The 26468-nt window shown below is 40.7% G+C and overlaps 2 protein-coding genes across 2 annotated transcripts; both read right to left on the bottom strand.

The window, feature by feature from the left end:
• Positions 1-4810: 4810 nt before the first annotated feature.
• Positions 4811-7795, bottom strand: LLPH (LLP homolog, long-term synaptic facilitation factor). Its single transcript, XM_066550491.1, has 3 exons — positions 7706-7795; positions 7389-7572; positions 4811-5036 (listed from the first exon to the last, which is right to left on the bottom strand). Exons 2-3 carry the CDS (start codon positions 7567-7569, stop codon positions 4873-4875), a joined length of 345 nt encoding a protein of 114 aa, XP_066406588.1. The 5' UTR covers positions 7570-7572; positions 7706-7795; the 3' UTR covers positions 4811-4872.
• A 536-nt stretch (positions 7796-8331) lies between these two features.
• TMBIM4 (transmembrane BAX inhibitor motif containing 4) lies at positions 8332-15248 on the bottom strand. The gene is made up of 7 exons (XM_066549768.1): positions 15050-15248; positions 13907-14015; positions 12539-12644; positions 11425-11458; positions 10367-10484; positions 9849-9894; positions 8332-9176 (listed from the first exon to the last, which is right to left on the bottom strand). The coding sequence occupies exons 1-7, from the start codon at positions 15231-15233 to the stop codon at positions 8970-8972; spliced, it is 804 nt and encodes a 267-aa protein (XP_066405865.1). The 5' UTR covers positions 15234-15248; the 3' UTR covers positions 8332-8969.
• Positions 15249-26468: the final 11220 nt, after the last annotated feature.

The raw sequence follows: 26468 nt of genomic DNA, 5'->3' as shown, positions 1-26468 counted from the left end.
CTAGATAATAGCTTACCAAACAAGAACATCAGTAACTTTCACAGCCTCCTCCTAATAGTCGACTAGATTGAAAACAGAAGTCAGTTTACTGTGAATATACAAGCACTTCATAAGCAGTCCTATGCTGCCTTGCATAGGACCCTTGATACACAACCCTCCTTTGCCACACTGTTCCTAACATTTCAGTTATATTTTATTGATATTTGGTCTTTTATATTGATATTTGATCTTTTATATTGATACATGAGCATGAGAAAGATTAGAGACCTGAGAAAGCAATGTTTAAATGACTGAGAGAGGAAACAGTGCAAATATCCCCTTCCTATTCTGCCTTCTCTTTTCCTTTAAATTCTGTCACTATTGATTAGGTAGAGATAAGAAAACTGTAGTAGTGTAGGAAGAATGAAATGACAGTGAAAATGGTGGGATTGTCACAACTGTGCAGCATTTATTAACAGAAGGAAGTTATTAGCTCTTTCTCACTTTTAACTTGGAAAAAATTATCCCAATGTCTGTTTCTTCTGAAGTAGGAAATTGCAAGTTGGACAATGTAGCTGGAGAAGGGAAAGGAAAAAGCTGAAAAGAGCCTCTTCCTGTAGCAGTGAGCTCTCAGGTGGCTCAGTCAGTCCTGCCCTGAAACTTCACTCCTTGGCAAGTTAAAATTGATGGCAAAACCATGCCCTTAAGAGAGCAATGCATAGCTGTGCTTCAGTCTCATCCTCCCCACAAATGCCATAGCTCAATTCAGACCATGCCACCCTGAGCAGCAGATTGCTTTGCAGCACTCAGATTTCTGCACGCTAAGGCTACAGTCTCCTAATGTCTGATACCAGACATGCTCACACTACAGATCAGATTCAGAGATCAGCTGGATATCAGATATCCAGCTTCCATCAAAGTCAAACCCACTAAACAGGAGGAGGAAAAGGTAGAATAATAGAAAGAGACCTACACTATAAAGCCTTTATACAGGACTCCTTTTGTTGTGACCACTTATGAGGAGGCCATTTTGTACCATATGGCCATGACATTCTTCCTCCAGTACTAAGCAGCCCCAAACTATATTTAGCATCCTCTATAACCACAGTGTTGGCTGTAGGTAAGACACCAATACTATGCCCTTAATCGAGAAAGACTTTCAAAACCCCCATTCAATGCACTTGCTTGCGCTGTCTCCAGAACTTCTCTCCACCTTCACAGTGCTGTACTGCCCAGTGGCTTCACCAAGAGGCACTAATGCCACAGGAGGAAAGGTGGCTCATGAACCAGGACAGCCTGACACAACCTTCACCAGCCTGGTCTTTCATCCTGGTCTTGTACTGCCTCCTACTGACACTGTTTATTGTACACTAAGGCTGAAAAACAATCCAGCTGAAAAAAATGGGGAAAAGAAGAATATTTTCAGTGTATCTTAGTTAACTGGTCCCCTCACTGATTTGACTACACAGTGCAGAGGTGCCCCAGGGCAGGAATGAGTTACCAGAAAAGCCCAGGAACTGAACCATCAGTGCTGCCAGTTATTTTAGGCATCTGAAATAATTCACTTTAAAAATCAAGTCCTACACACTAGGTCAAAAAGGGCAGACCTTGTAACCTTCCTAAGAAACTGCCAACAATCTGCAGGACATTTAGCAATTTGGTAATGCAATTTTTATACTGCATGAATACATGCACATCTTATGCACATAAACATTTCAATAAAATGACAGAATTTAATTCTTCCAGTGCTGGCTTTCCTGCATGTAGTTCAAAAGTACCTGCATTACTTCCTCTGCCTTCTGTATGTAGGTCCAGGAAGTACAGTTACCACAGCACTTTACAGGTAGATGGCAGAAAGTTGCAACTAAGCAGTTTCATAACAACACAATTACACAATTAAAAAACCCAACCACCACAACTTTGACAGTGCCATTTAAGTTACATACTTTCAGACTTCCATCAGTTTGTTTAATCAACTATAACATTTTCTCCCTCAATCCCAACCTAAATAACATTTTTTAAGTAAAGACCAATGAATTATGATATTACTAGAATGCTGTTTAGCAGCAGATCAGTTACTTCTTTGAAAATCCCTCTGTGGAGTTTTAAAATATGTATTTCAGTCAAAACCAATTATGTTTAAATTAATTTCTATTGGAAGGAAACATAGCTTTTTCCATCAACTCAAACAGAAACATGTTTTAGATTCAGCAGTATGAATCAAATACTCAAAGGCAGCTAAGTAATTTGGTATTTCCATTCAAAAAATAGAGTTGGTCAAAACAAATTCCAAATACAAAATTACAGTATCCACATACAGTATATACTCAAATCCCAGAAAGTAGAATTTCCCTGCTGTATCCATGACTCAGGCTCTGGTTACATCCATGCTGCATGTTTAGCCAGGTTCCTGCTGTCTGTCTACAAGCAAGCTTTTAGCTTGGATTACAAATCCCACCCAAACAAAATATTATAAAATATCAAAAATATTTCCTGGCCCATAGAGAGCTCTGCCTCACCCGAGTGAGATATGACATCGTACACAATACACTGGTACTAGACTAAGAGCTCTATTCCAGTAAAGACCATATTTATTCCTTTCTTATCCTCCATTTCACCTCAAAAATCAAACAGGATGTCTTAAAATATCTGTAGTTTAAGTGAACATGTTTGACTTTATCCCGGACACCATGAAGGAAATACCTCACACAGCCAGTATTGTTACAGGAAGGAAGCAACTTCTAAATAAAACATCAGTGCAGCATCTGCTGTCTTTCCCTTAAGATTCAAATTCTTAATCTGGTCACAAAAGCAGATGACTAATAAAGCTACACAACAAAGCTCAGGGTTAGGTCATAAAAGCACAAATAAGCAAGACTATTCAGTTATGAAGGTAATTTTCTCTTATAGAGGAAGCAGCAGTGAAACAGCTCTGGAGAGAGGACAGCATAAGGGCAGTGCAGCAGTGGCAGGCTCGATGAAGATGAGGCAGATGATGGCTGTGCACCTAAATAAACTGACTCTGAAGCTGTACATCTAAACAGGGGGACTTTGCCAGTTTAATCATCTCCACTCAGGAAAAGCAGCTTGCTTTCCCATCAGGAGCTGCTTGAAAGTCATGATTTACAAACAACATGTCAAAAATAGCACTCTGCTTACTTTACAGAAGAAAACAATTGTTTTTTCACACTTAAGCCCAAGAAGCTCCCCTCCTCAATTCCCCAAAGCATGTATTAAGCAAAATAAAGCCTACATTGTTACAACAATAAATAAATACAATCTAACTGTTCATTCCATTCCATTCCTGGTTAAACACATTCATAAACAGTTTCCTCCACATGAATCATTTTTAAAGTAGTCCTAATCTACATGCTAACATCTGGATAAGTTTGATACCAAAATCTAGATCCATTTATTTAGTAAGACCAAAAAAAGTTGATAGCAGCAGCTGTTTTTATCAACTAGCAGGGCTTTTATCAACTTAACGGAAATATTTTTAAAATACAAAGTTATCAATAGCATATAATTTGGTAATATGTGACCTATATATCTTATCAAGTCATTAACTGTCAATTTATGTGAAAATAGAAGACACATTGCTTTTTCCTTTAACATTGTTGTAGTTTTTTCCTTTAACATTGTTGTACCTTTCCCTAACAATAGTAATAAATCCACAGTATTTTTCCAGAAAAACTTAATTTTCTATCACACTTAGCTCATCTTACCAGAATTTAGCATACTACAACCAATAATAGATCTTTTTTCCTATGCCCAAGTTATCATAATGGATACAAACCACAATTTGTGCGTAATTACAGAACTTGGATCTCATCTTGCATGAAGCTGGACAAAGGTTATGCCCTGTACCCATGCCTGGTACTTGAAAAGGCAACATACTGCAGCATTGGTACTGTAATTATTTCCATCCTTGAAATGAGAGACATTTTAAAAACACAAGCTTTCAGGGCAACTAAGCCTTGCATCTGTCATCACATGTTATTGCCAAGTAATATGCACTCAAACGTAGCTAATCACACAAATGGCATCTGTTACACAATCACACAGTATTTTATCCTATGCACACATTGTAAAGCAGGATAGGTAAGTACCATTTAAAAGGAATAAAAGGCTACTGAAAATATATATGGAAAGCAAAATTCTCATTTACTTTACTAAAACATGGAAAAGATCTTAAATAAAACTGTTTTATTTCCATTTGGTGCCTTTGCGTTCTCTCATTTTAATAATAAAAGAATCAGTTGTACTTGCACTTATTTAGTTCCTACAGTATTCCTGTTGCAGACAGCAATGAAATATTTTGTTGTTCTCTTTGTGAACTTGTGTCAGACTGACACTTTCTCATTTTACTTGCAGAGTTTTCATGAGGTCCTGGTTTTGTTTCAGCATAAAAATTTTGGAGTTACATATGAAAATATATTTTTGTTAATTATCAGATGTTAAAAGCAACACAAGTCAGAGCAACAAATTTTACAGAAAGATTTAAAGGATACTGTGTTTACAGAATCCTTTGGTTATATTTACTAAAAGACAAGTTACACTGACAAAGACTACAGTACAAAAACATTTGGTTTAATTACTTTTAGGATTTCCTTTACTGTTTTTGGTGCTCACAGTATAAAAGATGGAAGACCTTCACCCCCAAGAAAACAGATAAACACACACAATTAGTCTATTCAAAGGCACTCAGCTTGCTTTTTAAGTTTGGCAGACACCAAGCTGTAATTTCTTTCATCATTTGCTGGCCAAATAGTCTCTTCAAAAATTCATTCAACACAATAAATTATACACAGTGACCAAGCACAAAATCTCATGAATTTATGTGGAAAATTTATTTTGTTAAATAAAATATTCATGATCTTTACAAAACTGATTTTACCAGACGAGGCCTTTGGCCAATTTTGATTTTTTTTTCCCTTTAACACGCTGGGCCTTAAGCTTCTTTCTTTGCCTGGAATTCATCCATATTGGGTACTGTCCATGCTGGTCTAGAAGAGTTTTTTTGTTTCGTTTATTGTCCAGCTCCATTTTGCAGTCATCTGAAAATTAAAGGTATTTTTAGTGAGTAAAATATCAGAATCAGCTTCACAGAAGCTATTTTGTTACTAGATTCCCCCAAATGATAAAAATATCCCTAGACACAACAGTATTTGTACATAGAGAACTGAAGGGTTTATAAACTGAAAGCACTTTCCAGATCAATTTAACTGCAACCCAGGAACTTCAAGAGTTGACAGTAAGTGTGCAATATTTTTCCTAAAGGTCGTGTATGGGCAAAGCATCTTATTCTTTCATCAGCAATCTGTTCCAATCCTGTGTCTAAGAACACTGTAATTCCATCATGGAAGCATGCAGGAAGCCATAGGCTTACTGAAAGATATGCACAATTACACACTTTTTAGGATGTAACGTTTAAGATCTGCTCTAAAAAATTATTCTGAGTGGAAAATTAATACAAGTAAAAAGAATAGTAAGGAGAAAAGGTGAAATACAATGACAGTAGGAAGTATCAGCCAGTGATGCCACACTTGCCTCAAGGAGTGAGCCTGACATCAGGTCTAACACATTTACAGGCAGAAGGAGAGGAGTAATCCCTAGGATGAGGAAGACTGTCCATGACATGGTCACTCCCAAGAGATGAGGAAGACTGCCATGACATGGTCACTCCCAAGAAGGGTGTCCCCAGCTGCCTAACATCCCATGAACGTCATGTCATGTCTCAGGGAGATAAGAAAGTGCAAGAGGAGCACCTTGCTAAGTACTGACTGCAACTGTGCTCTGTAATTTCATCCCAGCCTTGTTCCCAAACCATATGTGTGCAACTCACGCCTTTACCACAAGTTTTATGGAGAGGAAAAAAGACTTTGATGTACTGCTTGTCTAACGTTGGGAGACAAAGCTCAGGAGGAAAAGGCCAACATGCTGCTTCAACAGTTGAGGTTGATAGGCTACAGGAATCTGCATCAGAGATATGCTTATGGAGCCCTAAACTGGGGGGCCTGCAAAATACTTGCAATCAGCAGAGAATCAGCACAGGGGCCTGGTGGCAGAACCAAAAGCCTATCCAGCACAGCAGACCTTATATTATTTTTTTCTTAAGAACTAAAACGGAAAAAAAAAATTCACAGTGTGCTTACCCTAAAGTAATAGGGTAAGATGTCTATAATATTTACCTATATACTTTCTTTGGCTGGAAAATGATTTATCTGTCTGCAGGAAGTACATATTATGGGTGAATTTTTATCTACTTCAGTTCTCATAACACTTGGCAATGCGAGCTCCTACATTTAGTACTGAAAAGTCCTCTCAAAGAAAACACCATTATTTTCACAAAACTTGTAGCTGTTTTGTGAAATACATATTTTCTTAGGTATTTCTGAGGCTGCTATCTCTCTGAAAAAGCCAACTGAAATTGGCCACGGTCGAGAAGTTGCCAGCAGAGTTGGAAGGAGGTGCAAAATGACAGACAGCCATGCATTTATTTCAGAAACTAGGTTTAAAGGAATGATTTCTCCTTCAACTTCAGCATCAGAAGTCTGACAGTGTTCCAAAACATTTTGGAAATTCAATTCTAACTAACCCTTAAAGAATAACTCTTACACCTGGTTTCTAGGACAAATCTGAACCATGAACAAAATTACAGATTATACTTGAAGCTAATCTTAATTGGACAAGTACTTTTAAAATACCATTTTATTTCCATTTCCAATATCAGAACATCTTAAGTGGCACAAACTGGAGAATCAAAATAAGACTATGATTTAGTTTGGACGTCAGTTTTGGAAAGAGGAGGTGTTTTTCTGACTCCCATCCAGTATGCAGCTATTTAAACCTTTGTTTCCCTTTCCTGGGTTACTTCCTTTACAGTTTACATTCGATTCCAGACACAAGGAGGAAGATGGCATTATTTGTAGACACCTAATACCATCCACTCCTACACTACGTGCAATGTAACACTAGTATTCAGAAACTGGGCCCGTATTACTCCTACCCCAATTACTCTATGTTCAGCAGCCTCCTCAAATTAGGACAGTTTGGCAGCAAAGATAATGCTGTGATTGGAACAACTGCTAACTGGTGAATCCGCATTCACCTGAGGGTCTGAGAGATGTCTCTTTATACAATACATTACGTACTAAAACCAAATGTTAATAACCTTGTTCCGCAAGTGACCGGATGCAGTATGGACAGTATGGATGGCAGTGTTGCGAAATGACCAGAGTCAGTGTTTTAGCTTTAGAACACAGGCTTGCCGAGTGCCTGTTCTCCCCCTGAAACAACCACACACACGGCTGATGCCGGCGGTGAGAGTCACGGGGCAGTAACAGCACCGCGGGCCCTGCCGCACCGGGGCGACTGCAGCAGGAACAACCAGCCAGGGCCGCACTCACCTTTCGCCTCCAGGACCTTCTCTGGGGGCACCACGGTCGCCACCTCCTTGACCTCCTCCATGATGACATCCGCTTTGGTTCCCAGGATCTTCTTCAGCCTCTCCAGCTCCTTGGGCGCGTTCTTCTTCCTCTTCTCCGCCCGCATCTTCCTCCTCCATTTGCTCCTCAGGCTCTTCGCCATGTCCTGCGGGGAGGGAAGCGGGAGCGCTTGAGGGAGGGTCGCGCGCACACGGCGGGGGTCGCGCGCACACGGCGGAGGTCGCGCGCACACGGCGGAGGTCGCGCGCACTCGGGGGGGGGGGGGCCGCTCCGCTCACCTGCCGCGCGCGAGGCCGCCACACACACTCGCGCAAGGCCACGCGGCCCGCCCGCGCATGCGCACACGGAGGTGCCCGGCCTCCCGCGGGGGTAGATGGGCTCTACCGTAAGTGTCGGAGCGAGCGCGCAGCCGCACTCCCGCTTGCGCCCCTGAGGGGCTGTGCCGGACGGCGCTGCGCGGCCAGGGCGAGAGGGAGGCATGAAAGGATAAACGTGTGCTCCATCACAACGTAAAAAGCAGGGATTTGTTCTTAGCTCCTGCCCCGCTGTTCTGAATGAAATCCTAAGGCAAAGGGGGAGGCTATCACACTCGCTCAAACCCATCCGCAGTGGTAGCTGGGAGGCCTCACGGAAAGCGCACCCGGTACCAGCGTGGGGCGGGCAGGACGCGCACCGTCCCCAAGTACAGCATTCCTCGTCTCCCACCCCTCACTGACAGGACTGCGAGCAGTAACAATCCCTTACTGAAGAGAAAGGAAGCCTTTCAAAACCGTTTTTACGCTGCCTGCCCCTCCAGCATCTCCACAGCGTGGGAAGGAGCCACAGTCCCAGCACCTCTACCCTGCCATCACCGAGCCGTCTGCAGCGCTCATTCTCAGCATCCCGAAGTTCTCCAAGAACAGACTAAAGGCTTTCCAATTTTTATTGACACACAGTGAGTTTTATTATACATAAGTTGATAAAATGCCATAATCAATCTCCAAATGATTTTTCAGAACACTGATAGGCAATAAATAGTACTAAAATAAAGAATATTCCCTTTAATTGTTTTAACACCTTCACAGCTTCCATAGTGACAGCCCTTAACTAGGACAAAGTACCTCTGTCAGAGACAGCATTTCAATTTACCAAACAACAACAAAAATATCTCAGTGAAACATTGCACAATGGTAAACTCATGCTACCCTTATGTGGTACATAAACGAATGATCAATCCCAAAGGAAACATTTTCAGCAGCTACAGAACAGCAGGGAAGCTTATTCTGAAGTAAACAGGAGTTGGCAAAATTTTAATCATTAATTACACAGCAAATTAAGTGATTAAAAAAGTGACTGTAATGAAGACAGCATGTTAACTACATAATATACATGGTCTGGAGAAGATCTGTAGCTATGTAAAAAGGCATTTTTCCCCCTAAGGAGGAACCAATATTCATGGAATGCAAACATAATAAAAATTCAGTCTTTAGAAGGCAGAACTACTGAGTTTGCAGATCATCCATAAACTTTAATTGTGCTGTAGTCAAACCACTCCGCTTTTGACTATTTTTTATTAAATGCCTCCAGAAAACGCAGCAGGTGTAGGAACAGATTTATGATGTCCAAGTAGAGATTGATTGCAGCCAGTATGTACTCTTCAGGGGACAACTTGTGCATCAGCAGATGAGTGTCATAAATAATAAATCCACAGAACAGAAGAGCTCCAGCAGCAGCAAACACCAACTCTATTGTCTCACTATAGAAAAACAGCTGGAGGCAGATAAAATATGAAAAAGATACTTGTGAATTTCATTTTTTTTAAATATTAAAATCCCTGCATAATGATATGCCACATTTAAAACACAGTCTTTCTACTGTTATGTACACAAAACCACAGTATTATGGTAATATTTCAATGCTCTTATTCCAAATACTCTCCAGTCACACAATCTCTGACTGAGTAAAAGTGCCTCCACTTAAGAGGGAGGAAGCTCTGGTCTCCAGAATACTAACAGCAGACTAGAAAACTAGAAGCTAGAAAATATAATTAAATCTCAAATGTCCTTCACATTCTCTTCATCAAGTAGTCGATCTCAATTGACAAATTTTGTCAATCAACCCAAATACTTCTTTTATTGGAGTTGGCAAGAACAGCACCCAACAAAAATCTAAATTGAAAATGTGTGGTTACACGATCACCAGCATGATGTAGAACAGTAATGGATCTGGCTAACAATTTTCTTTCATTAAGTTATAGTGGGCTGATCCAAACCTTTTAGTTACACTAGAAGTTAGTAAAAGGTCTGAGTGACCTGATCTTAGTGGAAGGTGTCCCTGCTCATGGCAGGAGGGGTGGAATAGATGATGTTTAAGGTCCCTCCCAACCCAAACCATTCTGTGATACTGTGAATATCTTTGAACTGTGAACACAAAGTATCTTACCCTCAAGAAACCTGAGATGATTAAAATCCACAAACAAGCGAAGAGGCTGAAAGAAAATAAATTACACTGTGACTAACAATATACTTTCTTTTAGACTTAAAATATCCTCCTTTCTAACACCTCTTCACAATATATATGGCAAGTAAATGGAATTCTTAGATGCCAACTGTTTACTGGTCTCAGCAGTAAAGGTTTTATAAAGCTGTCAAAAGTTATGTTTTAACTTTAATTTTTTTAAAGATTTGAAACATCTGCCTTCTCTCTCAGTGAAAAATCCATGTGAACTAGTTTTCTAATTGTTTTAAGATTCTTTATCACTGAAAAGAATTTACCAAGGATCAGAAGTGGGTAAAATGAATAATTTTAAATAAATAACCCTCACCATTCCCTTGAAGCAGGTTCTATTGACCTGTATTCCTAACTTTACCTGCAAAGCTTGGTTTAAGAAAGAAAAAAACCCCAAAACCTTAACAACAACATAAAATTTAAAAAAAAAAATCATCAATATGACAACATACCCTGCTCCAAATTTGCTGAAATCTCTCTTTGACTGCAAGGTATATGCAGTCAATCCAAGAAATACAGCAGTAGTAAGAATAAAAGCTTGCAAGACGATGGAGACATCATAGAAACTCACTATAAACAGAAAGAGTAATCTGTCAATTAAAGAACTCTACCCTATGTATTTGCTGAGTTATCTTTTGAGGAAACAGAAATTTAAACTTAACTGTGAAGAAAATTTAGTAAATTATGCCTGAACTTGTCTTTGCATTTCAAATTCATGATCATAGGACTCAGGGATCGTGTACTAAGTAAGTTTGACAGTTACTTTATAGCTGTAGCTTCTTAAATGGAAATAAAAGATCTTCCCTAGTCAGAATTATGAACACAGCAACAAAACAAAACAAAAAGATTTTAAGCACAGATAACAGAGATCTTAAGGAAAAAAACTGTATAAATTTTTCACAATATTGCAACAAGGGGAAAAAATAAAACAATCCCCTAGAAATGCTCGAAGTTTTGATTAGGGGACAGGAACGGAAAGATAGCAGAAACATGTGCAATCTTTTTCTTCCCTCCTTCCTCCTTTTTCTTTTCTATCCCCAAATCAGGCTATCATAGGCCACAATGAAGAGGTTTCATCTTATGCTCTAAGGTATAGTTCAAGATGATGCCATGATGTGACTGCACACTGCCTCATTTCAACCCTGACCATGAAGCACAGAATTCTCCAAACTCAGATTCCCTTTGAGGAAATTGAGGGGGCAGGTAGGACTATTTCAACTTGAAGATCGAGCTGAACATTATGAAAGAGAACATTTTTAACTATACTGAAAGAATGGATTCCCCAGTTTCTCACTTCAAGTTTATACAGTTTCGTATCTGAATCAGAATTCAGTTTTCTCCCTTGATTTCCTGGTTTTGCTGAACTCCTATCACTGTCATTGAAATTTTCAAACAGGATTCATTATCATTTTAGTCACATCTAGAAAACCCTAATGGCAATTGGTACAATATAATGGATTCATTTTCCAAATTCTTTATGGAATCAGACAATAGCATGGCTACTATTTACCTGTAATGGCAACTGTCAGTGCTTCCAGTAGAGTCTACAAAAAGCAAACCCAAAAAAAGACGAGGGTAAGAAAAAAATCAAACCATTAAACATTAGGTCTCCTGTTAAATCTTTCTGTATGAAAACATGTTTAATTTTCAACAAGAAAATGGCAATCACACTGTCCTCCTGGACTGGAAATTGTGTTACATTAAAAATATACAATACAAAGTGAAAATGAGTGACAGACTTTCCCTATAGAAAAATGTCACATTTCCTACTGTAAGTGCACAGCATTTATATGACACTTCTGACAAACTATTCAAGGTATAGTAAAAGTAATATATTATAAAAGTAATATATTTGTAATATCTTGTTGGACAGCTGTCTAACAGTGTCTGCATCAGTTTCCCTTCCACACTTACCCTTTAAATAATCTGTTTACTTCACAGAAAGCTGTCTTTCTGTTTTAACACAAACACAATTTAGGCAACTCTTGAAACCTCAAATTTTAATTGAGCTACTGTGACTTCTTTTCAGAAGACTGATTTGCTACATAATCCAAAATATCCAAGAGCAACTGTTAGCCTGGATCCACATACTCACAACATCAGGCAGAAGACTAAAATTTGAGGACAGCTCTGACAGATCTGCCTGTGCTGGAAACATGCTCAGAATTTAGCATCAAAAAGACAACTGGAAGAATAAAGTATATGGCTGGTTTGGGTCTCTACTGAAGGCTGTCCATTTAACAATTTAAGTAACAGGAATACCTCCTCCTTTCCTACTGAGCAATTGCATAGAAAAAATCCCTGACATCAACAGAACAATGAGAGCAGATAGATTTCTATACACATGCAATAACCCTTGCTCAAATTGGTTCCAAGTTCTAACACTCTTTCTAAAAAGATGCTGAAAGAAACCTGAAGTGCCTGCTATGTAGGAACAACCTGTAGGCAGAATCTCCAAAAAGTAACTCAGACCTTCATAAATATATAGGATATGTTTCAAGGAATACAAGAAAAACAAATGACATACCTCTAGTTTCAAGGAATTAATTATGATGCAAGATATTCAAGGGACTATTACACTGAATTAATAATCAACTAATAATTTAACTTAATTAAGCACTTACAAATCCAAACAGCAGGTATAAATTAACAGGGTGCTGGTGTCTGTAGAGGGTCAGTGCCACGATTACAGCCAGAGATCCAAACCCAGATATCAAAAGCAAGGCAGGCCTGTAAAATTCCATATTAAAAAAAAAATGATCAAACTTAAATATCTCTAAGACTATGGAACATTTTATATAAATTCAAATTTTTAAATGAACATCTAGGAGAAGATATCCAAAGTAAATGTAAGGCAAGTTTACAATAAAACTGTTTAAAGAATACTACTACAGATAATCAGTTAAAAATAGCACAGTCACAAGTAAAGACAACTTTTTCATACTAAAGCTCAAGATTGCCCAGTAATCCATGACCTGGAAATGAGCACATACAAAGAAGAAAATCCATCCATACAAAGTAAGAGCATTAAAGTATATGTACCATTTTGCCTGTTCTGAACTCCATATTCAGAGAACTATTTTCCATAAGCGCCTGAATGCAACAAACATGGGCACTAACTGCACCAAAGAAAATCAGTAGTGACCAGTAAGTACTGCTAAATAATTCAAGTAGCCCTCCAAGAAAAATGGGGCCAACATGAAACACAAAATCTCAACAGTTCCAAGCAAGTAGGACAATTTTAAATTATCAGGTTTATGTAGAAAACTGTGGTTTTACAACCACTGTTGTATACACTATAGGTTATACAGAAACTGAAACTTTCATGTAGTGTTTAATCCTCCTTTATATTTGGGCTTTAAAGTGAAAGTAGAAGTCCAAAAGTGCATTTGGAGGAAAACAGAAGCTAGACATGGTTCTCTCCTCCTTTCCCATCTGGTCCTTTCCCTGGCCTGTTCACTGCAGTTTGCATTCTGAGACTCATTTTATCATGAAAATCTGAGAGGCAAAATGAAGCACGCCCACAGGAATTTAAGGAGACTAATTCTTTTGGGGGAGTGGGGAGGGGGTAAGGGGAAAAAGAAGATGGGAGAGGGAGGAAGAGGAATAAGACATGATTCTGCTTTTTGGAACAGGCACCTATAAACAACAGCATTCCAAAGAGATTCTAAAAGTATTTAGACTGTAAAACAAGAAATGTCAGTAACTGAGATGTTCTGCAGCTCATGTAAAAGTTTGCACAGCATAAATATTAAAATAAGCACGATTAATAAAGCATTGATTAAAATAACAACACAACAAAAAGGGTAATAACGGTTTTCATAGTAAACCAAGGAGAAAAATGTCAGAGAAGTTACTCCCTAATCAAGTTAAAAAGTATCTATTACAGCAACAAAACCACAGATTATAAAAATGATTACAAAGTGTAGCAACAAGTTACATAATTTATACCTAACACAGGCTAAACAGCTGCATTTCACCTAAGAATTTACCTCTCATGAACAAATGCCTGCACTCCAGTAGAGTATAGGAAAATTGCAGATGTGACTGTGGTCAATAGAACTTGAACAGAAAGAATGCTGTACACCTTTCGCAGAAATGCTGGAAAAGGAAAATAAAAATGAAACCACTTTTGACTTGCAGCTTCAAAGTTTAACAGTAAATCAGATACAAGTTTTCATTTTCAGAGGGAACTGTTATAAAGTCAGTGAAAAAGCACAGACAAAGTCGTAAAAAGCCATTTTACTTTAAAAACCTGACACAGTATTACAGCAAAATTGCATTTATTCCTGGACATCATTATTTAACTATTAACAATGATGACAAAAGAAATATAGAAAACACTTACAAGGAATTTACTTTGGATCAGTTTAAGACCCACGTACACCCATTCTCACTATACTGACAGCACACCTTCTCCATCATGTTCCTGGTGCCTAATGAACCTAACTGACAGAGGATTAACATGGAAGGCATGCCAAATGCTTGGAAGAAACAAAAATTTTAACACCTCACAGAAGAAATTCCAATCCTTTAGTATCATGGTTAAACTTCTGTAATTACAGTCACTAATTCTAGTATTTATGAATCACAGAATGAATACGCTTGGAAAAGACCTGTGAGAGCACAGAGTCCAACAGCGCTGTGTCACACACCATGGCACCCACTGCCACGTCCAGGCTTTCCCTCAATACCTCGGGGAGGCGCGTCTCTGCAGGGACTACGCATCTCATGGGTCATGTCTGGACTTCAAAACTCATCGCGCTGAACAAAATCAGGTCTGAATCCCCGCAGGGTATCGGGTCCACGGGTAAGCGCTCTCCGGAGAACACCTACCCCCTTCACTCACGGTTAAACGACAAAGCCTTCGCCGGCCGCGGCCCCTCACCCTTGATGTCTGACCTGGACTAAACAGCGCCCTGGCTCCGCACTCACAACCTTTGGCCAGGTGAAAACACTGCGCGGAGCCCGAGTGCAGCTCAAGGCCGGGGGTGACCGGGGTGTCACAGGGGCACCTGCCGGGAGCGCAGGGCATCCCCTCACCGCCCCGCCACCGCGGGCAACGGGACCTCTCCGCAAGCGCTGGGGGGTTGCGGCGGAGCCGTGCTGCTCTCCCACCCATCCGCAGTCCTTACCCATGCGGATGTGGACGCTGGCCGAGGCCACGTTGCTGCCATAGTTGAAATCATCCTCGATGGAGCTCCGCGGGTAACGCTGCTCCCCCGCCATGGCCGCCATGGCCGCCGCCCGTCTCCGCTTCCGGGGGGCGCGGCGCCGAGCAGGGCGCCCCGCCGAGCGGCCGAGCGCATCGATCGCCATGGCCGCCGCCGCGTCGCGCAGCGCCGAGCAGGGCGCCCCGCCGAGAGGCCTAGCGCATCGATCCCGGGTGCGGACTTTGTGGCGGGCGCTGCGGGCGGCCCGTGTGCAATTGAGCTCTGAAGGGCCTGGAGGGAGCTTCCAGTGCCTGGAAAACCCAGCCCTTGGGCTGCTCTTCACCTCAGCTGCACTCCGCTGCCCTCCGGACGGTGCTGTGCACAGCTGCACACGCTGCCTGTTCGGCGGTGCCTGAGGAGCGGCGGCGGGGCTGATGCTCCCGATCGCCTGTGTCCCACAGGGACGGGCTTCACTTCAGAAACCCTTAATGCAAAGCAGAATTTTACCTCGGCCTTCTCCTAGTTGAGTGTCCCGTCCTTCAAACTCAGTGTAACTGAGCAGAAAGCAAAGATGCCCGGTGTTTCTCAGGCGTCACAAAGCGCTTGGTGCAGTCGGACGTGATGGTGGTAGCTCACACTGAGCAATCACAAAAGGCACCATCTGGGGATGTGGATAACCTGTGCAGCAGGGTATTTTTTTAACTCTTGAATGAAGTGCGCCAAGAAACTGAAGCGACAGACACTTTAGAAATATATGTAATACATTTGACTAGAAGTGCTTTTGAAAATTGGAAAATAGTGGCCTGAACTGTATTCAGCTTCTCAAGGGAGAAGTAAATCAGTTCTATGATTTCGTGATGAAATAATCTTGAGCAGCTTTTCTACCGAGGTGACTTAAGATACTACATTTCACTTGCAGAGACAAGAATTATGAACATGACTTTATATTCTGGGAAGTATTTATTATTTTCTTACCATCATTTTGCATTTTTTACTTGCTGCAAGTAGGATCTTTCAGTTTGCTCACACTGCTGAATGGTAACTGTTTGCAAACAGTTATGTTGTGTGCTTTCTTGCATCTGCCTCTGCAGAAGAACAACACTGATGCTCTCCCAGAAGAAGCATTTAGAGTTCTGGTAAAGCATCTGGTGTTGCCTTCTCCAAATACATGCAGTGCTGTTTCCTTTAAAGTACCTCTTAGAGGCGTTCTATGTGAGAAATGGAACATTTCAGAGCATTGGCGCAGGAGTTGACTCCTGCAAATAGTTTGAGGCTTGAGACAATTGAAGGACAGATATAACAGTAGCCTTCAAATATTCTTTTTAAGGCTGTTGCAGTCCTCCAGCTGTGGAGAAAGTGTCACATAAGAGGTAGCATGGTCTAAACTGCACTAGGGAATATTCAGGGTGAAAGCTTGAGTACTTTTAAGAGTAATCAGGGTAAAGCTGTGGAATAGTTAGCCTGGGGTTTAGGCACAGGCTGGGAGATAGGAGATGGCAGGAAGCAGGCACGTGAGCCTTTGCACTCACACACCCACCTCCTGTGTGGAAGATGTTGGTCTGATGGAAGCCACCAAGAGTCAGTAATCAGCTTATTCGGCCAGGCAAGAGACAAAGCAGCAAAATTGCCCAGTGACACCACCACAGAGCACAATCTGCCAGAGTTGCTGCAGATGGGAGTGGAAAATTATTTACATCTGCAACACTGATAAAGGCTGCCATTTTCATGCCAAAGGAGAGCATCGTTCTTGTCTTAAGGTCTTTCTTGTTACTTGCAAGCACATACTGAATGCAGTTCTTTGGAATGACTGTACTGAATGAACATTTAATGACACTGAGTCTGTCTGCCTGAGTGCTTTCAATGTCTTAGCAATTTTCCATTCCTCACTTGGGAAAGTATACCTTGTAAAATGCTAAATATGCCTTATGAAAAGGAAAGTGTGTTTTACATTGCCTTTCTTTTCTGTATTTGATGTTTTCATAAACATACCTCCATCACACTATTTTTATTTGAAACCACGGCAGTCCCACAGTGGCTGGCTCGGGGCTGGCTAGACGCTCCCACTCCGTGTGCGTGCGTGCAGCGGTGAAAGAGCTTTCTGTTCTCCCAGCTTCTGCTCCGGGCTCCAGTGTGGGGAGAGGAAGCTTGCTGTCACTGGAGGCCTGGGTAAGGACCATGAACTCCTCTGTGCCTTTTGTCTGCGTTATACATAACTGGTGGCTTTGCTGGAAAAAGTCCATCTGTTGCTCAGAGGTACTTGGGAAAGGTACTTGGATTGTTGCCAGGATTCTGCTTCTTTCCAGAGGTTTGTTTTTAAATCATTGTGCCAGAGGCCCTTCGTTTGCTTTGAGCAGTGTTCCCAGAGTGACCCCTCTCAGCATGGCTTTGATATACATCTGTGTATCTTCACATCATCACGGCTCTTGTTGAGGCAGGACTAAATGGTCTCCTCTTCCCAGACTGCCAAGTCCATGACCTCTGCGTGGCTCCATACAAATGCATAAGGCACAACTGCTGGAGTATTGCTGCAATGTGGTTCCAGGAGCACAGGGTCACACATGGGGCCCTGTGGCTGCCTGCCAGCCTTTCCACAGGGAGGTAACATCCAGGCAATTTGTGCTCAGGAGAGCACAGCACACATGGATACAAAGCAATGTGGGAAAACAGAGGAGAGAGGTTAGATTATGTAGGTGCATCCACATGGCCATTAACCATTAATTTATCCCCAGGTGAGCTTTGGTCTCTCAGTTTCAAAATAGCTGGCTAAGTTAAAGGAATCATTAAATTTTGTGATCCTGAGGAACCCTAATTTGAAGACATGTGAGTTGTAGCAGCTTTCCAGTATCTAAGGGGGGCCTACAAGAGAGCCAGAGATGTACTTTTTTACAAGGGCATGTAGTGATAGGGATGACGGCTTTGAAATGAAAGAGAGTAGTTTTAAATTAGATACTAAAAAGAAATCCTTTACTGTGAGGGTGGTGAGGTACTGGGACAGCTTGCCCAGAGAACCTGTGGATGCTCCACCCCTAGAAATGTTCAAGGCTGGGTTGAACAATTTGAGCAACCTGGTGTAGTAGAATGTGCTGCTGTCCATGGGAGGGGGATTGGAACTAGATGATCTTTTAAGGTCCCTTCGAACCCAAACCATTTCATGATTCCATGAGTTACTATGAAATTATCCTCAGACTCAAAATTACAAGGTTTTCCATGGGAAGTGGAGACAATCACGTAATTGTAAAGTTATTCCAAATTATATTTCAATGTGTACAATATGCAGGTGCAAATCCATCATGATGTTCTTACAGGGCAGGAAAATAACAAGGAAACTCAGAGACAGATGTGCCATCTGTTTCTGTAAAATCCCCGATGGTGATTTTTCAAATCCACTGATCAAGGGAAGAGAGTTTATCTCCTTTAGTACTTACAGTTTCATGAGGAAGACTCTACCCTTTAGCAAGCAGGTCACAAAGCCAAACTATTCCAGGATGAAAAGCATCTCTCAATGTTTCTTTGGTTTCCTACAAAGCCCACATCTTTGCCTAATAACGATACATTCTTTTTCCTGTTAAATCCCATCTGCATTATATTTTTTCATTACACCTTGCCCTATTGTAACTTAATTATCTCCTTTTTAAAATTTTGTTTTAAAGCATGTACATTTCTGGTAAGATATGCAGGTTAGTTTTGGATCTTATTCTCAGGGGAGGTCTAGCTGCAATAAGAAATGGGCTGTGCCTAGGAACAGAGCTATCTGGTGGCACTAGGCAGTAGTCCATCACTGTGACCTTTATTTTAAGGACTGTGAACAGCTCTTGAACAGACATGTTGGTTTGATTCATGCGATTGGGTGAGACATTTTGAATGGGCTCTGGGTGAGTACAATTCCTTTTGAAAACAAGACATCAGGAAAATGTTAATAGGGTAGTACTGTAGTTAACTCTGCAGTTAATAGGGTAGTACTGGTAGTTAAAAATCCTAGCAAAGTCTTAAAAGTCTTCTTTGAAGGTTTTTGCCCATTTATACAAGTGTCATGTCTTTCAAGGATGCCATCTTATTTTAGCAAGCTGAGAGCTTTTATATTTTAAGGTCAGGATCAGTCTGGAATCTATCTTTGCTTATAATCACACCTTTTTTTATTTCGGTAGCTGCTGAAGTTTAAAAAAAGAGCATTACAATTTTCTTCCACGGGTAAGACTGAATCCTAGGAAAATATGAAATGCTACACTGACAGCCCAGATATAGGCAAATTTTCCTTTTTTATGTAAAAAGGGATTTTTCTTTTTCATGGAAGTAATGTTACAAACGAAACCAATTTAATAACTGCACTACCTTGTGAAACAGAAGGCAGATTATTCTTCAGTTTGTTTCTCTGAACAAAACATCAAACCATAGTCTGCTCTGAGTTTGCTATTATTTTGTCCATTTTCAATTTAGCAGTTAGAGCTGCCTGAATATTGGGAGTGCTATATGGACTCTGCTTATAAAACCCTTAACTTCTCTTTCTGTACAAATTCCAATGTGCTTTAATTGTCTTCAGTTGTCCTCACTGAACAGCCTACATCACCTGTGACAGCCAGTTGTTCTGACATCTAAAACCTGAGACAAATTAGTTTATCTCAACATTTGAACTTATTTTGTTATGATCACTTTTAATTCTGAATCTTTTATTTCTGGGAATTTTGAAAAGTTGAGGTCAGATATGCTTATTTCTATTTGAGTGTCTAGTTGAATTCAATCCCGATTAGAACTCCCACGTGTAACAACATTAATAGTATGTATGCTGCTAAAGGACAAAAAAACCCCTAAATACTTAAAATAGCAGTGGCTTTTCAGCTCATGGTGAGGTCTATCCTGCAGAGATTGAAGAGCAGGATTCAGCTCTAGATGAAAATATCTGCACTTAAGTGTCTGTAAATAGGTATCTACATGTGTACAAAGTGCTTAAGCAAGCATTACTGTCAGTGGAAATAAGGGTGGCATGCAGATGCCTAAATGTGTCTGGTGCCTTTTTATGGCTCTTAGAGTATCAATCTCAATTCCATTTGCTCCTCTGTGAAGGCACTGAGCTTCTTTATATTTTCTTATATCTGCAAAGCCAGGCCATACCCTGAGTACCTTGGAGCATCCTGAAAGGCACCAGATTCCATGTGTAAGCAATGGCACCCTGCATATGTGGCACATATATCACAACTGGGATGGGCACACATAGCAAGGGCAGGATAGAGGGAGGAGGAGCTGGCAGAAAACCCTGAAGGCATTGATTATTTCTGTGAGAGATATGTATGTGAAGGCTCATCCATAAAACCAAGCCAGCAAACCTCCCCTGATATCGATAGTCTTGTCTCTGCTGGGAGAGCTTCATCAGCACAGAAGTACCCACACAGATATGGCCCTCTTCACTTGGGGAGCATACTGCTGCTAACAAAGCTGGGAGGAGAAGAGGACACACTTCACCCTCAGGCACTGCTTGCACCCAGGTTTTGTCTAGAGGGGCTTCAAAAGGCACCAGGCATGGCTGAAATCACTTCATTTCCTCATGCTGCCATCACACACGTGTTGACCCCAATGTGCAGGGCTGCATGCAACTCCTGCAGTGTCCTGCACAGGGGCTGGGACAAGAAACTTGAGGTAATTGGAGTCTTTCACCATCTTCAGGCATAAATACCAGGGGCACTAAAGGGCCTTTGGCCCATAAAGTGCTGAGCAGCCCTTAGTTTTCCCAGACTTTTTCCCACAGCTGAGTGGCTTCAAGAGGCTCCTAGAGCTTCACAGCACTGAAAAATATGGAGGGAAGGATGAAACTGGTGAGATGTTTGTTGTGGTGCTGATGGAACAAGAGTGTAGTCAGCCTTGTGCAGGCTCTTTGGGAAGTGGGTCAGCAGCAAATCCTTTGCTTATTCATAAGGTTAATTATTTAGCTGGCTGAAGTCAGCTTCTTCAACATTGAGTCTCAGAAGATGTATGTCAGATATCTTGTTGCTGCTCACTTTGCATAAGGCAGAAACAAAGACACAGCAAAGTTCTTCCATGACGCTTCAAGGCACCTCTCTGGAACAGCAGCAGAAAAGACTCCCACAGCTTCCTAAATACTACACTTGGTCCAGCAATAGAGAAGAGAGTCAAAGACAGAGCTTTCAACTGAGTAGTCTTAGTGTTAATAATTAAATACCATTTTAAAAACATCAGTGAATCTTGTGTAATCTTGACGTTCTTAGATACTAGCAGGAAGAACAGTGGTTCATTAGTCAGACAGATTTGGATAATCACGATTGAATTTTTAGCTAGATGTTCCTTTTAAAACTTGATTTTTACTTTGACAAGGAGTAGTATTAATTGTGTGTGGTGCCTGTACAGAGACTATGAACTGGACAATCATCTTTGTTGTATTCAGGATTTTTTCCACACTGTTGTCAGCATCGCCTGTCTTGAAAATGTTTGGAAGAACCTAAAAACTGCTCTTTTTTTTTTTTTTAAGTGGAATTTGGGCTAGATGTTTCCAGTGCTTTTAGAATTGAGATTGTATAAATGCCAGAAGTTAATGCTGTCACTTAGAAAGCAGAAGCATCCTGTCTCCTGCAGCAATAAAGCAGCTCAGCAGCCCCTGTTCATTTAAAAAGAATTAATTCTGTGTTTCACTTTATGTTGAACTCCAGAGGTTTTGACTACAAGGACTGCTGTTAGTGATTTTTACAAAGCACAGAATCATCATACAACAGTTTGGGTTGGAATGGACCTCTAAAGGCATCTAGTCTAACAGCCTGTGATAAGCAGGGACAGCTTCAAGTAGACCAGTTTGCTCAAAGCCCCATCCACCCTGCCCTTGAGTGTTGCCAGGGATGGAGCATCCACCACCTCTCTGGGCAACCTGTGGCAGTGTTTCACCGCCCTCACTGTAATCTTTGGTGGTGGCTGGCAGCCCACTACCACTTGGGAAGAGAATATCCCCACTGGTAATAACTGGGAGCTTTAGGATATATGCTGGCTGAGTGGGCTGTTGTGGTCTTGTGAAAAGGTTCTCTGCTGAGACACCAGCTGTGCTTGAGCTCTTGCCCTCTGCAAGTTGCTGTCCGAAGTTTCTCTCATCTGCCTCCCGATTGAAAGGACAGAAAGGACAGAAACTAGGATCACCAAAAAGACACTGGTCGGAATTCTGGCCTTGCTTAGAGATGGTTGCTCACCAAGATCCTGAGAACCCTGCTGGTTTGCCAAGCTATTGTTTGCAGGTATGTTTGCTGCCATGGAACACTGAGCCTGAGAAAGGGAGATGACTTGCCCTGAATGCTTGCACCTGCTTCATGGTTCCTGCTCCAATAGCTCGTGAATTTCCCCCACCTCTTGGCCAAATGGTCTTTCTGGGGGAACCTTTGGTGGTCCCCTACGGAGAATTCCTCATCTGCTTTTCAACCACCATGATGGACGGACTGAGATGGATGAAGCCCCATTTCAAGGACTGAGACATGAGCATGAGACCCCTACATCGAAGCTCCCCCTCTCCCAAGGACTGAGACTGAAATCCCTAACACGGGGGAGGGGGAGAGCTGACCTGTCCAAAGCGAGATTTTGCCAAGCACTACCCGATCGCTGGACCAAGAAGACAATGGCTCTCGCTTACTGCTGAGAACATGGACTACCTGTTACATCTATTCTTTATTGTATCTGTTTCCCTCCCTTTGCAATTTTCAATAGAATTATCATAATAAAAGCCTCTGAGTTAGCTAGAGATTTTGATATCTCCCTGACCTAACAGGCAGATCCTTGGCTGGACTGCAAAGGACATCATCTCTGCGTTTGGTAGCTATAACCCCCGCTCTCTCTCTGTCTCTATCTTTTTCTCTCCCTTAATCTATCGCATTTGCTGTGGTCATTCAATAAAAGGTGCATTTGTTTTGATTAATACTGAAATCCTTTCGTGCTGGTTTTTTTGCACTCTGAGATCAGTAAACGAATCATCACAACTCCCTGCTCGTAGAGTGGATCGTGACACCCTCCAAGACTGACATATCTAACTTATGTAAACAAAGGGGAGGGGAAAATCCATGTTGAGACATAACCTTTTGCTTTTCAGGAAAGCAGAGCCATATCATATTGACAGGTCAAATCCACTGATTAAATTTAAAGGATGCTGTTTTGACAGCAGTGTTTGCTTTTAAGGCTGTTTCAGAGATAGGTAATACTAAGCATGCAGAAAGGCAACCAGAATTACATAGTAATATTAGTTATGCTAAGAAATTGAGTGCCCAGGTAAATTTCTATTGTAAATCACAAAACTTGGCCTACTTTCATGTGTGAGCTCTTATTAAGCATTCTGCAGCATGCATCATTTGGAGCACACCTGCATTTATTTGCATCCTAATCCAGTTATTCAATACTGATTTTGTTTTTTACAGATCCTTGTGTGAGAAAAATAGATTTTAAAGTTATTTTCATAGATAGTTGACTCTGTATCTTAATGAGTCAGCCATTAAAGTGATTGATTCTTTAAATCTAATACTTGGTGTTAGACATCTAGTCTAATTAGAAACCTAGTATCTCCACTAAAATATTAAACACATTCATTAATACCTGCCAAGAAAATAACTGTAATTGCAATTGAACCCTTTTAATGGTGTTTTTTGATTACTGGCCATAACCCATAATTGTTCACCAACTTTTCTGCTGTTCCCTCAAAACATTATGTCCAAAGTTAGCAGGCATGTTTTAGATGCTACTTTGCTGAAAATCACAACTGGGACAAGATTCCGCTTAATCATCTCTGTGAAGCTTCTGAAGAGAACAACAGATGTGACAAAGTATGAACATAATTATAGTTCTTTATGAGACTTCAACTTTATTATTTTTGGGGAACCTATCCCTTTATATTCAAATATTAATTTCTCCTTTTTCAAGAATAACAGTCAAAAGGAGAGAGAAATCTGTCAACTAGTTTCTGGAGCAGCACTTCCAAGGTATTTTCTATGTACTGGATCTCAGCCTGAGGACTCCTCTGCCCTAGTATAAAGCAATACTGAGATACCTGATTTTACATAGCTGGGATACAAGTAATTTCAGGTAAAAAGCCCAGAAAATTCCCCAAATTCAGAGTAAGCTTCTCTCACAAATTAGGGAAAAAAGAAAAAAAATATTCAAATGCCCTACACCATGCCTCAGGGTCTGTTTCTTCAATACAAGCAAATGCACACAGTAGGAGCTTTAACTCCTAGGGCTGCTGGTGCAAACTGAATTTTCCAGGTTAGTGGAGAGTTCCCCTGTGGAAGTCTTCCTTGCCTAGCATGTGTCTCTTGCATTAGAGCAGGGGAAATGTACCTCCCTTGCCCAATAGTCACACTGCTGTTTTTCTGGAATGCTTTGCAATACACATGGCTACACTGATTATTTTGAAGATTTGTGTACTTTTTTGAGGGTGTGGAATGGGGCAGAACTTGAGATTGCTTGAGCTGGACGTTCTTCCTCAAAAGGTGGGATTTACAGTCCCACTTTGATGGCCAACATTAAGCAGGAGTTTTAGCAGTTTTCATGGACTTGGGAGTGATTTAGAACTTTACTGTTGCCTAAACTGGATCCCTTGTTTGATTTTTCTACAAGGATTTGTATAAAAACTGCATATTAAGCTGCATTGGAAGGAGCGTGGATGGAAGTGCAGCAGCTCATCCTGAAGAATTTCAGGAGCAGACATTTCTGAAGTTAAACTTTCACAGACAATCACATTTTCACATAAGTCCATACTGAGTAACTCAGTGTGTAGATCATAACCAGTATGAGCTGAACTCTGGTGGGCTGCTGTTTGTGCTCACAAGAGGAAGGCAATGGGCACACGAGGGTTGGTGGCAGCCTGCATTCCAGCAGCTTAAGCTAATTATGGAATCCCAGTTTCAGGTAACATTTGACCCAACTATTTCCTTTGTGGTTATCACATTCAAATGTTACTTGGAGCATAAATTAGTCCTTCAGTAGTGTTAAGGCTTGGGACATGATAAAATAACAGCAGGCTGGAGCTCTGTTACATACAAGGTACCAGTGTAAAAGGTGTGTGGCTCAATGTATGTGGCAGGACCAGCTGGTGCCCAGCAATGTTGTGGTGCCAAAAATCTGAATATTTCTCTACCAGTCTCAGAAATACATGTTTGGAAAGATATTTCATATTTGGCTTCTTAGGACTTTTGCCCAGAGATGGAAATGCACCCTCAATCTCAAAATACTTTGAAAATTGCTGTATCTGCATCTATGTCCTGAGTGGAATGGATGCCAGAAGTTAAGTGTTATCTGGATGGTGAATTCTCCCTTAAACTTTCTTCAAAATCCCATTGCTTTTCTCTTCACATTTCTATGAAATTTGTATGTTGCTGAGAGGTGCACTGCTGTGGTTACACTGTGTAAGCACTTAAGAGGCAGCTGAAGGTGTCAGTCCTGTCAGATTTTATTATTTTTGGGGAATAAATCCAAAGCAGAGCTCCTCCATATAAAATGCACATCTGGAACATTTTCAAATGGATATGATTTTATTGAGCTAAGAGAAACAAAAATTTCTGACTTCATGATGGTTTTATCTTTCTCATACAAAAACATGTGTAAAATTTGCAGTGCTAGAAAATGTTACCTAAACATTCTTTGCATCCTGTGTTGCTAGGAAGTAGAGGGTATCATTCATCTAATTGAAGTTTGTGTTAATAGCATTTTAGGGCAATATTACAGAACACTGTTGTGTCTGCTAATCACTCTAGAAATACAGTAACTGCATAAATGACCCAAATATTTTGTAGCTTTTTAAAAGAGAAATGTGTAGAGGCAGGACTTTGAGCACATAGACATTGTGTTTGAGAGACCAGTTGTAGCAATTGTTGGGATGATTTAACTGATGGTAGACTAGAGTTTTCCTGAGGCCAATTTGCAATGTAAATATTCATCAACTCATGTTTTTAATTGGCTGTGCTATGCTGAATTTTGCATAGACATTAATACACTAAGCTAAGCAATGAAATATATAAAACTCAGCAATTTCTTTCTTTCTTTTTTTTTTTTTTTTAATTTTTGGAAACAATTAGTGTATATGCATTCCCAGATCTCATCATTAAGACAGAAAATACTGAAATATGCTTTGACTGGCAGTTTCTAGCAGCACCAATGTGGGAAAAGATGCTTTTCATCAGCCCCACATATAATTGTAATTCTCATTGAAATTCTTTCTGTAAATAGGTTGACGCTGGGAATATAGTTTGAGAAACTCACAGACTTTCCTGAAAGTTATGATTCCCATGATGGCAATAAATTACAAAACTCATGTTAACTGCCTTTGAGTTCTCAGAATACAAATGCAGATTTTTCCTTCAGATGCTTACTGACATTCTGCATCTGCAAAGTTTGTTACTTCCACTCACAACAGAAAGCAAATATAAAATTGCTGCAT

Source organism: Molothrus aeneus, chromosome 5, assembly GCF_037042795.1.
Source record: "Molothrus aeneus isolate 106 chromosome 5, BPBGC_Maene_1.0, whole genome shotgun sequence".
In the NCBI taxonomy this organism is placed as follows: domain Eukaryota; kingdom Metazoa; phylum Chordata; class Aves; order Passeriformes; family Icteridae; genus Molothrus; species Molothrus aeneus.
The sequence above is the reverse complement of the archived record's forward strand: the minus strand, read 5'-3'. Positions and strand labels throughout refer to the sequence as shown.